At 37.8% G+C, this 12,663-nt stretch overlaps 1 protein-coding gene and 1 pseudogene across 1 annotated transcript in view; one reads left to right on the top strand and one right to left on the bottom strand.

The window, feature by feature from the left end:
- Positions 1 to 692: 692 nt before the first annotated feature.
- LOC115662449 (protein ACCELERATED CELL DEATH 6-like) lies at positions 693 to 8,725 on the top strand (annotated as a pseudogene).
- Positions 8,726 to 9,021: 296 nt separating this feature from the next.
- Positions 9,022 to 12,663, bottom strand: part of LOC130136734 (uncharacterized) — a 29,069-nt gene continuing 25,427 nt past the window's right edge. The window contains exon 2 of the mRNA XM_056306985.1: positions 9,022 to 9,052. Coding sequence (XP_056162960.1) covers positions 9,022 to 9,052 — 31 coding nt within the window. The remainder of the gene's footprint in view (positions 9,053 to 12,663) is intronic.

Raw genomic sequence — 12,663 nt, 5'->3', positions numbered from 1 at the left:
TCAGGTGGGCCGATTCCTGATTTCAGGGTGGGAACTGATGCACCCTAAAACAAATCACCCCTAATGACGATTATGTTATTAGGTCGTGATTCAGTTTAGGTTTATTTAAGGAAATCTAAGATCTGTTTTTAGAAGATAAAGTGGGTGTTATGAGTCCAGGAGTTGTGTATGAGATGTAGCCTTCGTTTATCTTTGTTCGCCCTCGCGCCACCTGTCTCCGAGCTCAATCCAGCAGCACTTCCCGGCAGCGTTTGGCATCTCTCTCTCAGAGAGACTTCTTGAGGGAGAACCTCTAATTTACTCATCGATTCATTTTTTATTTTGAGGATTTTTTGTGAGCGCTTTTATAATATTTTGCTTGTTTAAAGTGGAACACCTTATCGATCTCTCTTCGCAGAGTATTATATCTGGCCGAACCACCACGCAAATCTGTGGCGACATTATATTTCTTGCACTTAAATTGTCGCTATGAACCATTTGTATTTATTCACATTTCCACGATCTTGCGTAGTAATTTTAAACGCGAACTTTCTATTCTGATGCATATAAAATTTTATAGGGGCACTATCAACTATTATAAAAGTTTAAATAATTAGATGAATACATTATTTAATATTTAAATTGATGTAACGTCTCCTTACACTAACCTTATTCCCTTGCAATAACTACATTACTCGCATAGCTTAGGCTCGATGGACATAAAGCTATCTATAGGAGAGGAGGACATTGTTATGAACAACTCGATCACGGAGGTTAAGAAGGATGAAGGAGGAGCTTTCGTGGAAATGTTAGAGGATGAAATGGATCCTTTGGAGGAAGAAGAAATCTGGAGGAGTCGCCGGGAGAGAATGAATAGTGCATTGGCAGCTGCGCAAACCGCGCTGCGACAAGATCCAGCAAAAGTGTATGCAGCTGCTCGAAGACTGGCTGATGTCATCAAAGAAGCTGATATCGAAGAGTTCATGTCTGTGATCGAAAGGCTGGCTTATCACAGCGATCTGTCTGCCATTTTGAGTTTCCAGGGGTTATCGAGGGGTTCTCTGCTCCACATTGCAGCAGGCACCGGCAAGGACGACATCTTAAGGCTCCTGGTTGATTCTGTCGCTGACCACCTCATAGCCGCCCAAAATGACTGGGGAGATACCCCCCTTCACCTCGCTGCTAAGGCTGGGGGATCTAGAGCTACTGCGATGTTGATTCACCGGGCAAGAGACCTCCCCAACATTGAGATCAAGTACCTCCTGAGGATGAAGAACAAACATGGAAACACTGCTTTGCACGAGGCCGTGCTTAATTGTCACGCCAATGTGGTGCGCCGTTTGTTGAGGGAAGATTTGGAGCCCGTGTACTGGAAGAACGCAGATCATAAATCTCCCCTGTACCTGGCTCTCGACACCCGCGACTCTGCGATACACGAGGTTTTATTTTCGCTCTCGCTCGAACCATCGAGGATAGAAGGCTTGCCGCCTGTTCATGGTGCCATTATGCGTAAGGAATATGGTACGTACCTAAATCTGCTTATGTTAAGTATCTATCTACGTGTAAACTGATCTGGTCCCAAATTTGGCCAACGATTTTCTGCACTTGTCCAAAACCCGTTAGGTTTTTACATAAAATTCTAGACCCGCTTATTAAAGTAGTTAAATACCCATCAGATACCCGTAACCAACCATATAATTCTTTTAGTAAACAAATTATCTCACATTGAACATACTAGATCAGCTTATATTTACAAACAGAACCAATTTACTAAAACTCGTGTTGTTGATCAAAGATTAGAAAAACTACAAAGTGCAAATATTTAAGATTGACAATCATAAAAATCTAGAATCTAACAATGACAAAAGGAGAAAGATAAGCTCGAAAGGATGATTGTTGATGATAATGTTAGATTACAAATAATCTTGTTTGACGGTTCATCTTTAGTTTTGTAACGGAGTAAATTTAGTTTGGTAAATGACTTATCATTTTATGGTTTGGGATTTACCTGTCAGGTTAACTTAAAAACCATCTCAAATCCCAATGGAATTAGAATATGAATACTGACTAATTAAATAACCAAATATCAAGGAAATAAGCGAATTTAATAATTAATACATATTCGATTCGGATATCGGATTTCACAGCTATAAAACGTCAAATACGTCCCAAACTCTATAAGATTTTTAGCATTTGACCCTAAAACTGTTCCACTTCTCCAATAGAAATGGGCATAGAGCGGGATGGGGCGGAGCTTTCCTCAGCCACTCCATTGCACCCACACTTCTTTATTGATCTTTAAATCAATCATAGTTTATTATATATGACTATTTAAAATTTCATAGTAATTATCCTATTTTTATTTCTTCATGAAGATATATCATTTTATTTTATTTTGTATAATTTATTTAATTGTAATGATGAATCAATGTGATGTTAGATGAAAATAACTATCCATGTAATACAATAATACATATTTCAGTTTAATCATGAAGTTGCAGATAAGTGAATTTTAATATCTTTAGTTATATCTCATGATAATCTACATTCTAATGCATAACTTGTAATTGATATACGTTAAACGTAGACGGAATCCCATCTTTTCCATCACATTAGCATTTTGGCGGATCGACTATCTCATCATAGTTGCCTGCTTCCATATACCGTGCAGCCACAATGTCAGAATGCTCCATTCTCTTTTCATTAAGTAAAATAAAAAATACTTAATTTGCCACTTAGTCCATAAATGATGTACTCAAGGAATTTTCCAACTTTAATATTTTTTTATAACTAAAACAACTTTAATATAAGTAGTGTGTTAATTTAACTATAGCATGATATAAGAGACACTAAACAAGTAAAATTGGCTCTTGAAAGAATTTTAGTTGATTTCTTTTCCATGGATTAGTCATCTAAATGATAAATAAATAACATGTTTCTATTATTTATTGGATAATGACCATGGGTGATCCATGAGCTTTTTGTCAATGTTCAATGTAGTCCCTAATTTTTGTTTTTGTTCAAATTAGTCCTTGAACTTTCAAAAATCCCCTCAATATAGTCCTTCCGTTAAAAATTCTTACATCATTAGCTGACGTGACCATAATTTCTATTAGCTTGACATTATTAGATTTGCTATGTCGGCGTTCATGTGATTTACATGTGGCTTTCACGCCATCTCTCTCTCTCTCATTATTTTAGCCCAAAAAGAAATGAAAAAAAGATTTACTGACTTGGGAAAATGACGTGGTAGTCCACGTCAATATTTGGCTCTATAAATGCTAACATAGCAGTTTTTGTTAGAAAAATGCATGTGACGTGGCATTACACTTATTGAAAGGACTCCACTGAGGGAATTTTTGAAAGTTCATGAATTAAATTGAATATAATGAAATTTATGGACCACATTGAATATTGAAGAAAAGTTTAAGGACCATTAATGTCAATTCCCTTGAATAAGAGCCGTGCATATTGTGTGGGGTCATATATAATTTTCAAGTTACCAGTGACCCCATAAGTGAACATATGCACACATACATGATTCACCACAAAAAAATAATTATACATTTTCAGATAATTCGAATTGTTATATTATATAGTGTTTCTTTAGCTATGTCGATAACATTACCCAAGTAATGCAAGTTGAAACTAATCTTGCAGCCTCTTTTATTCTATGCATGTAATTATGTATTTACCTTGTCGAATCGCATTTTCATGTTGGACACGCATTAAAAATCCCTAAAAGGAATATAGAAGGTCCTCATACATACTAAATCCCCGCATAAATCTTAGCAGTTCAAAGTAAGTAAAACTTAAATGTTAATAGCGATCTTCAGTCGCAGAAAATTTCTATGGAATTTGTGCGTATTGTCACGTATCCGTATGCAAATTAGGAGATAATATGTATATTTGATTCTTGAGAATGAGATTGTCACATATCATACAAAACTTAAAAGATCAAGAGTGATAAAGTACAAAGGGAATTGCAAGGTATGGAATTTATAAATTAAGTCGATGTTGAACTTAAACATAAAATAATAAAGTAATGACCATGCCACTCATAAGTATTTACTGTCTGGTTGATTGATATGAAGTCGTTGGACATACAAAAATTTTACGAAATTTATATCATTTCACCATATTATGTTACCTCTATATAATTTGAATGTGCAGAATTTTAAATCTGTAAAACGTACGGGTCTCCAACTTAATGTTATATATGTGACGATTATACATTTATGTAATGGCGGTGCCACATATTTTAAGTTGGGTCGATCGGGTCGCACACAATTTTAAATATTTTAATACTATTTAATTTTTTTTAAATGAATATAATAGTTGACACCATTGTTTTTTGAGCTTTGATACCACTAAATTTCTTAACCAATAATTGGACGCCAATAGAACTCAAAAAATCCAAGTCCTAACAAAACATGCATGAATAGTAAAATTCACTCAATTATTTAAATGCTTAAACACAAACAAGAATTATTAAAAATTGAGTTTTTTTAGTCATAAACTTTCATTTTCATGTGATTGTAGTCTTCAAAACTTTCTTTTCGTATCATTATTGTAGCGCATATTTTAGTAACTTTTAGCTTATTTATGTCGGCTATATAATTACATTGAGATGCGAGATTACATGCAAGATTTGTGATCTAAATGTTATTATAGTTTCCTAAAACTAATTTGATTGAATTTTAATTAATTTTGTGCACGTGTCCTAATTTCAATATATGGTTCGGCTACTTTGGGAATTTTTTGTATAGCCTACGAAATTATTTTGGGACCAAGTTAGCCAAGAGCAAGAAACATGCTACGTTTGAAGCGAATGAGAGTCATGAACCAAAATGAACAAATGAGAGTTTAGGGCACGAATTTTAAACTAGAAGGGTCCCCGTGGGCGTAAATTTTTTTAATTGTGTAAAATTGCAATATGTTTTTTATTATAAAATAATTCGTTGAATCATATTTTATTTCATATAAATTTCCTCTTTTGAACAAAATAAATTCTTAATTATTAGTTCATATTATATATAAATATAACGTATAAGGATTCGACAACAGTTAGAAGATTCCTAATTTTCTTTTGTAATTAACGATATCATTATGGTCTACTTCATAGGAAGAGATACAGAAAATGTTATAATTTCCAATCATGGCTAATTTGCAATTAGAGCTCACTAGAACTAATGTCATTACGATTAATTTTTCTTTTATCCAAACTTATGGTATTGAAGGAGGACAGCACAAATCCCAGTTTGGAGAAAATTGAGTGAAGAGTGCAAGAAAAATAACCAATCCCTTAACAAATTTTTTTTTTGTCGAATCCCTTACAAATTAGAGTCCTATTTATCGCTTTTAGAAGCAGTCATTAAGGAAGAACTTATTATTAAATTTATATAGGTGTTTCAACGGTCTTAACTAATATGCAAAAGTCATTGGGCTTTTAGTGTTAGGGACGTAAATTTTTCTGGTGGTGTGTTTTAACTAGGGTTTACATGATCACATGCAATGCGCATACAAGACAGAACAGATTATGTGATTTATCGAGTGAGAATATCTTTCCCAGAATCACAAAAAGTTCATAAAATATACTAGGGAAATGGCAAACGCACGTGGTTTAATTACATGGCTATGTATAATGAGAATTAGTGGTAAGTGGGTAGTTATGGGTGTAAAGCAATGATAATTTTAGTAATACAAAAGGGAGACAAATGCCACCTTTTCATAATACAAATAGGACGTGGCGAGTATAAATGAAAGAGTAATGGCAAAATGTATTATAGTTTTATTAAGAAAACCTTACTAAATGATCTCGCATATCTCATGTCATACCGGGGAAAAGAAGCCATAAATTGAGCAAGATCAAGGCTTCCCTATTTTATTATTTTTTCTTTGTTGAGTACCACAATTCCTAAGAGCATTATTACCTGTCTTTGAAGTCCAATGGCCATCAGCAATCCACAAACACCCTTCTCAGACAATTGAAGCACCTCTCCCACATTATTTGAACTTCTTTACTAGCACCTCTAGATTTTACATTTGGGGCCAAATCGACTTCTTTTGGTTGAGCCTTGTCCTTTTGCTGTAATTTGTGATTTATAAACTCTACTTTTTGCAAACTTAGAAAGTGATTCTGGTCATATATTTACTTAAGTCTTTACTCAAAAGTTTTGGTAAATCATAGTGCGTGGATGTCGCGTTGCTTTGTATGAAAATGGTCGGAGATTTGTCTAAAGTCTCTCCAAAATACATTAACGGGATCCTTTCGAAATTTATCTAGAGTCTCACAGGTCATGTTCCATCATGCTAGAGAAGGAAAGTCAAAATGCTTGAGGAGTCATAATTTTTTGATACGAACATTGGTTAGGAAACCTTTCAAATCATTTGATTTATTCAATGAAGATTATCACAACTAGTTTCAGCATTGAATCTAGTCCAACATCGGCGACTATGAATCCTAGTAGTGATTAAATTTACGTCGAAGATGTCCTTATCCCAAAAATGGATTAAAAATATAGCGAAATGAATCAAGCCCCAACCTCCGTAAATGTTTATGCGGATGTGGTCCCTAATTTGGAGCTCCTGATCCTAGATTTGGTTGTCGAGATAAGCAAAAAGAACATGAAGCTATTTGCAATGGCTGACTCCGGAGGCGGTAATGCATTCCATTTAGCAGCTTACAAGAATCGGACCCCAATATTTGAACTCTTACGACCAGAAACTGAATATTTGGCCCGAGAGAAGGACATGAATGGGCATCTTCCTATTCATATCGCAAGCAAGATGGGTCATGTCGAACTAATCGAGAAGCTGTATCCGGTATCACATTTGCTAAACAGGCGAGGACAAACTGTTCTTCATGTCGCAGCAAAATACGGGAGAACTTCAGCAGTGAGATATATACTCAGACATCCAGAACTAGGGATGTTGATAAATGAAAGAGATCATGATGGAAATACACCTTTGCACTTGGCCGCGATACATTCACAACCTGCCACTTTGATTCCTCTCATGCAGGATTAAAGAATTCAGCTCATCCTTCTCAACCACGAATGCTTGACTGCTCTTGACGTTGCTCTAGAAAGTATGAGGAGGGAGTATGCGTTTCGAAAGGTATGTAACATGGACAACCGCTATTTTATTTATCAACTTACAGGATATTTGGTAGACTAATCCATTAGTTAAACGCAGATCTCGTATATATGGAAATCATTATCTCTCCCAGCCGACAGGATTGTTGAAGTATTGACCAATTTTCTAGAATAGCCGAGACTCCTCTAGGATTAATGTTGTACAAGTCTCTAATTTAGTCTTAATAAAAGGTAGTCAAAGTTTGTGGCGATGAATATGTTCACGGTTAGAAACAAGTGAAGTATCTCTGACAAATGCAAAGATAAATGGTTATACATTTTGATCAATTGAACCTATAAATTCAGAGATAAATTGTTATATATCTCAATTGATTGAGCCTATAAAACGCGGTGATTGTCAATGTTGCATTCTTTTTTCGTTAAAAAGCTAGGAGTCAATGTGGCAAATTTGACCACTCCAACTATGGCATAGTCTCGTAACGTTATCATAAAGTCAACGGATGGCAACGATAAACCATAGGGCTTTGCAAGCATCACAGTCTTTGGGCTACCGTGAGAGTAACAGTATATTGTGAGCTATAAATTCTTGAAAGAGTGAACCCCACAACAATTTCTAACTATTTGTTATTTGTTTTTTTGTGGTCCAAACCAAGTTGTTAATCTTATAGTAGATTAAGTACTGTCACATAAGCATCACTCTAAACCATAAACACTTCATTCATGCCTCTTTTCTCATTAAAATGAACCTGTACTCGAGTGTTAATTCTTCAAAAAGAACAGACACTGCATCTATACAAGTAGAAGTTTCCCTTCAAATGAGTTACTCCAGAGTTCATTCCCGTTATCATTCCGGTTATCGATATGGTAACAATTTGTTCTTTTTTTCCTTTTGACATTTTTCCTCTCAGTTAATGGCATTCATGGTGTTGGAATACATGTCAGCTGTAAGCATAGACTTACTCGTACTTAGGCCGGAAGCTCGAGATAAAGCGTATCCAACATACGAAGAGTTCGAAAAGAAGACGAATATGGAACAGGCGAAGGATGTGATCAATACCCGTTTGCTGGTGGCAGCGCTTGTAGCCACCGTGACTTTTGCAGCTGGTTTCGCAGTTCCTGGAGGATTTAACAGCTTGGACAAGGCCTCCAAAGATGAACTGGGAATGGCTATGATGTTGGACAAGACAATGTTCCATGCCTTCGTGATTTGCAACACCATTGCAATGTTCTGCTCAATGATCGCGGCCATCAACCTCATGATAGCGCAGCAATGCGACGTCCTCAAGGCGGTAGCTGCATACCAGCACTCAAAACTGCCGCTAACAATTGCACTCCCGGCTATGTCCGCCGCTTTCATAACTGGTGTCACCTTGACAGTGGGCAAACTCCCTTGGCTTGCTCACTCCATATTTTATTTGGGACTCGTTTTCCTCCTCGTTATCTTAGGTGCTAAATTGTCAGAGTACCCTCAATTCTTTTGTAGCCACTATCGTCCTATCCGTCTAACAATATTCTGGCTATTTCTCGCTTACATCAATTGGTGGGGAGTTGAGAGGCACCTTCCGAATGACTCGGAAGAGGACGAGAAGGCAAGCGGGACCTCCGTTAGTCAGCCTCTGGATGGTGCTGTTGAATCAAATGACTTATGACTGGGCGACAACGAAATGTCGGGACGCACCACGTCATCCTAATCCCTAGTTTCAGTTGATCAATCCAGATTATCTATGATTTGCGGAAATAAATATATATTTGCCTTGTGTATTTGGCTCATTCTACAGTTGCTTTCTATTTTATCAGATCAATGGTGATTGTTGAAGTATTTGAATTAAGTCACGTCCTCCTCTAATAGCTTAATTCTTTGAATAGTTGGATGTAATTTCATAAAATTTTACATGGTATTTAAACATGAAATTCTGATTTCAAACCTTTCCATGTGCTATTTGCCTCATCCAATATAGTCTCCAGACACCATGCACCTGCTCCATAAGACATTTTGTGATTCACAGGATCCATAGAGTGGCAAGTGGAGAGCATACTCACAACCAGATCATCGTATCAAGCAAACAATACAATTCTAAGCCTAAGATAGGATCACACCGAGGTAGGAGAGGGAAATTTTAGAGAGACATGATGAAGGAGGAGTGTTGAAGTTTTTGTAAAAACTCAGTCTTATTCCACAACTGAACCTTCTTACCCTTTTATAGGCAATGCCAATGGTATTACAGACTTTTACACACTCATAGTAGACAAAGGTAGAAGAGTTGTGTGTGTTGGAAAGTATCCCTATGAGATTTTGATGATTACCAAACTATCTCTTTCGCTGATATTTATAATGATGAGTGCAGATAGTGAAACTGGTTATAAATATCAGTGATCCTCCATGTTTGCAATGACAAGATACTGGTCCTTGACGTTTAGGAGAACAAGTACCGATGAGGGTGTATCGTGGTAGCTTGGAAGGACTAATCAGTCTAGTGATCTTGGAAGTCCCTGGCACTAATGAAGATGGAAAGATCACTGATTGCAACATTGCGTGATTTTCAGTTGGCATTATCATTGAAGATAGTCAGTTTGGTCACTTAGTATCCACACCATTGATAGTGTGCATTGAACGGATATGGTGAAGTATCGGGTCTAATATGCACTAGAAGAAGACCGTTGATGGTTCAAAATATGCACTACAATGAAAAAGACTATAGTATCTCAAGCATCAGGACTGATCATGGTGTTGAATTTGAAAAAAAAGAGCTTTGCTGATGACTGTGAGGAAAACGGAATCGAACACAGCTTATCATCTCCTTATACGCCTCAACAGAATGGTGTAGTTGAAAGGAAGAATAGAAGCCTTCCAGATATGGCAAGAACAATGATGATTGAAAGTAGCACTCCTGCTTACTTTTGGGTTAAAGCCATCGCAACATCTTGTTATATCATCAATAGAATGTGATGGATTTTCTTTGTGAAGATGGGCCGCCCATGATGGGCTAACCCAGCCCATGAAAGACAATAACTGCACTTGGTAGTTATTGTCTAGAAACAAATAAGGTGAGAACACACGTAAGAATGTGTGTGCGAGTTGCATTTTTTATCATCAGAAAACTCATTCTCACTAAAAAGACAAAGAAGAAGGAACTTTGTTCAACAATCTAAGGATTGTTCTCTCTCTCGAGGCTGTGATAAGTGCATTTAATCTGTGGCAAAGAGGTATGTTCGTTTATGTGATATACTTCGAACGATCAGTGATTCAAGTATAGAATGGGCACGTTTTTTCCGCAATTTTTGTATTATGTTTTAGGAATATGTTTCCGTCATTGGTATCAGAGCATGTGTTCTTGTTTCCTTATCGTTGCAAGTGTGCATAAAACGGAATATTGGCCGGAATTCGTGAAACGGCGCCAACGAACGCTCGGGTACGAAAACCGACACCGACCGTACTGTTCGGGATCGTTTCTCGAAATTCCGTGCGATAAATTTTATTTTTGAAGGCATAGGGTCGTAGTGCTCGTCGATACGAGCAAAATGACGGGTAGCACTCTGCCGGGTGGCGCCGCACGCGCCCACACGCGCCGCCGCAAGTGGCGGTCTCGCCGGCATGTGCATGGCACGTGCGTGGCGGTTCCTCCCTGCGCGCGTGCACCGCACGCGCCATGAGGGCGTGTGCGGCGTGGCTGACGTCACGGTGACGTCAGCCATGCGGTTGCCCAACAGGGTTTTTCCGGACCCGACCCGACCCGGATCCGACTTGACCCGATAGTCCACCCGACCCGTAGACTTGACCCGTTGACCATTGACCGGCGTTGACCACCGTTGACCTGCGTTGACCACCGTTGATCGGCGTTGACCGGCCCCCCAAAAAAAAAAAAAGAAAAAAAAAACGAAGAAAAGGGCAGAAGGGGTAGAATGTGTTTCTTGAAATGTTGTACCTTGGATTATGAGTAATCCTTTCATTTTTTCTGCATTTGTTGCAGGAATAATGGTACGAAGATATCGAACCCCTATTATCCCTAGAACGACGGCTCAAAAGAAGAAGCTTGAGAAACTAAGAATCAAGCTGGCTCTTTACCGGTGGGATGCTGTTGATGACATGATGACACACATCATCAAGGTCAACCAAATGATACAAGATATCATTTGGAACGGTTTCGTAATGCCAGGGTATGTGATGGTCGGAGCCCTTAAATGCACCATTCCTGATGAGTTAGGAAGAATGATTGATAGGGTTTGGGACACCTTAGAAGGTCCGAGCTATAAGATGATTGTGGAGCAATTCATGATAGAGTACATACGGGTCGGGGCAAGGAGGACGTCAACCCTTGCATTGAATCGGTCTCGGCGCAATACGTTGCCCGAATTTAGGGGTTTTCCGGGTGCCTCCATTTGGATGCCAAAGAAAATAAAATTTCCTGAGGTTTTTCATGAGTCATTTCCGGTTTATAGTAAGAAGATCACCACCTGATTGTGTTTATCTATTTTTCGTAAGCTCTTATGGATATGTTCACTATAGGTTGGTGTTAAATATCTTAGGTGGATGGTTCTTTTTTATGTTGGTGTTTATGTTTATTTCCTATGATGGATTTGTTCCTCATGTAAATAGTTCTATAATGAATAGATGTTGATGGATATTTATTATTGTGAATAGTTTATGATACTATTTTATTATGATATCTGTCTTATTAGAATAAGGTGGTTGAGTGGGAGTTCTAAAAGTTTTAGAAACTTTAAAGAACGTAATTTTACTTTAATGATTACATTAACGGTAATTTCACATTAGGATTTTTGATGATGATTGGGAACATAGCGAACTTTCGAATCTAAAGCCCATGTGAAATTATTCATTAATATAATCAGTTTGTGTAAAATTGATGCATAAATGAGTGGCATTAATAATTCGTGCGTATATGTCAAAATGTTCGAGATACCATGGCTTGACATCAAAGAATATAGTTCTTTGAACCGAACAAAGGAGAGAAGCTTAACGGTGATAATTATGAAATTTGGCATATGAAAATCCAATATGTGCTGGAAGAGCAAGAGGCTCTTGAAGCTCTTAACCTGGTTATGGTAGAGCCTGAAGACGGAAACACTTGCACAACATAAGAGAGATAAGGATGCATTTGCTTGTATGGAAGAGGAAGAACTCCCTTGCTCGCATCACGTTCTTGAGTAGCATGGAAAATGATGTCATGCGAGAGTTTAGGCGTTTTGAAAATGCCAAGGAGATGTGGGAAGCATTAGCAGCAAGATTTGGTCATACATCGGTGACCAAGCTGAGACAGCTCACTATAAGGTTTGACTCGTATAAGAAGCCTCATGGTCAGTCCATGAAACAACACCTGAGAAAGATGTCGAACATGATTAATGAGCTGAAGGATGCTGGCCATGTTCTGACTGATGAGCAGCAAGTGCAAGCAGTGATTCGTTCTTTGCCTCAAAGTTGGGAGCATATGAAGTTGCACCTAACTCACAATGAGAACATCAAAACCTTTGAAGATGCAATGCGCCACTTAGAGCTAGAGGAGGACCGCCTCTTGGCGGATAAGCCGGTAATTGACATTTACTATGCAGGTTCTAGCTCACAAGGGCCTTC

The sequence above is a fragment of the Syzygium oleosum genome, unplaced genomic scaffold (assembly GCF_021117445.2).
Source record: "Syzygium oleosum isolate NSW1041296 unplaced genomic scaffold, Sole_v2.1 Sole_v2.49, whole genome shotgun sequence".
NCBI lineage: Eukaryota > Viridiplantae > Streptophyta > Magnoliopsida > Myrtales > Myrtaceae > Syzygium > Syzygium oleosum.
Note: the sequence above shows the minus strand (reverse complement) of the source record. Positions and strands in the feature narration are given on the sequence as shown.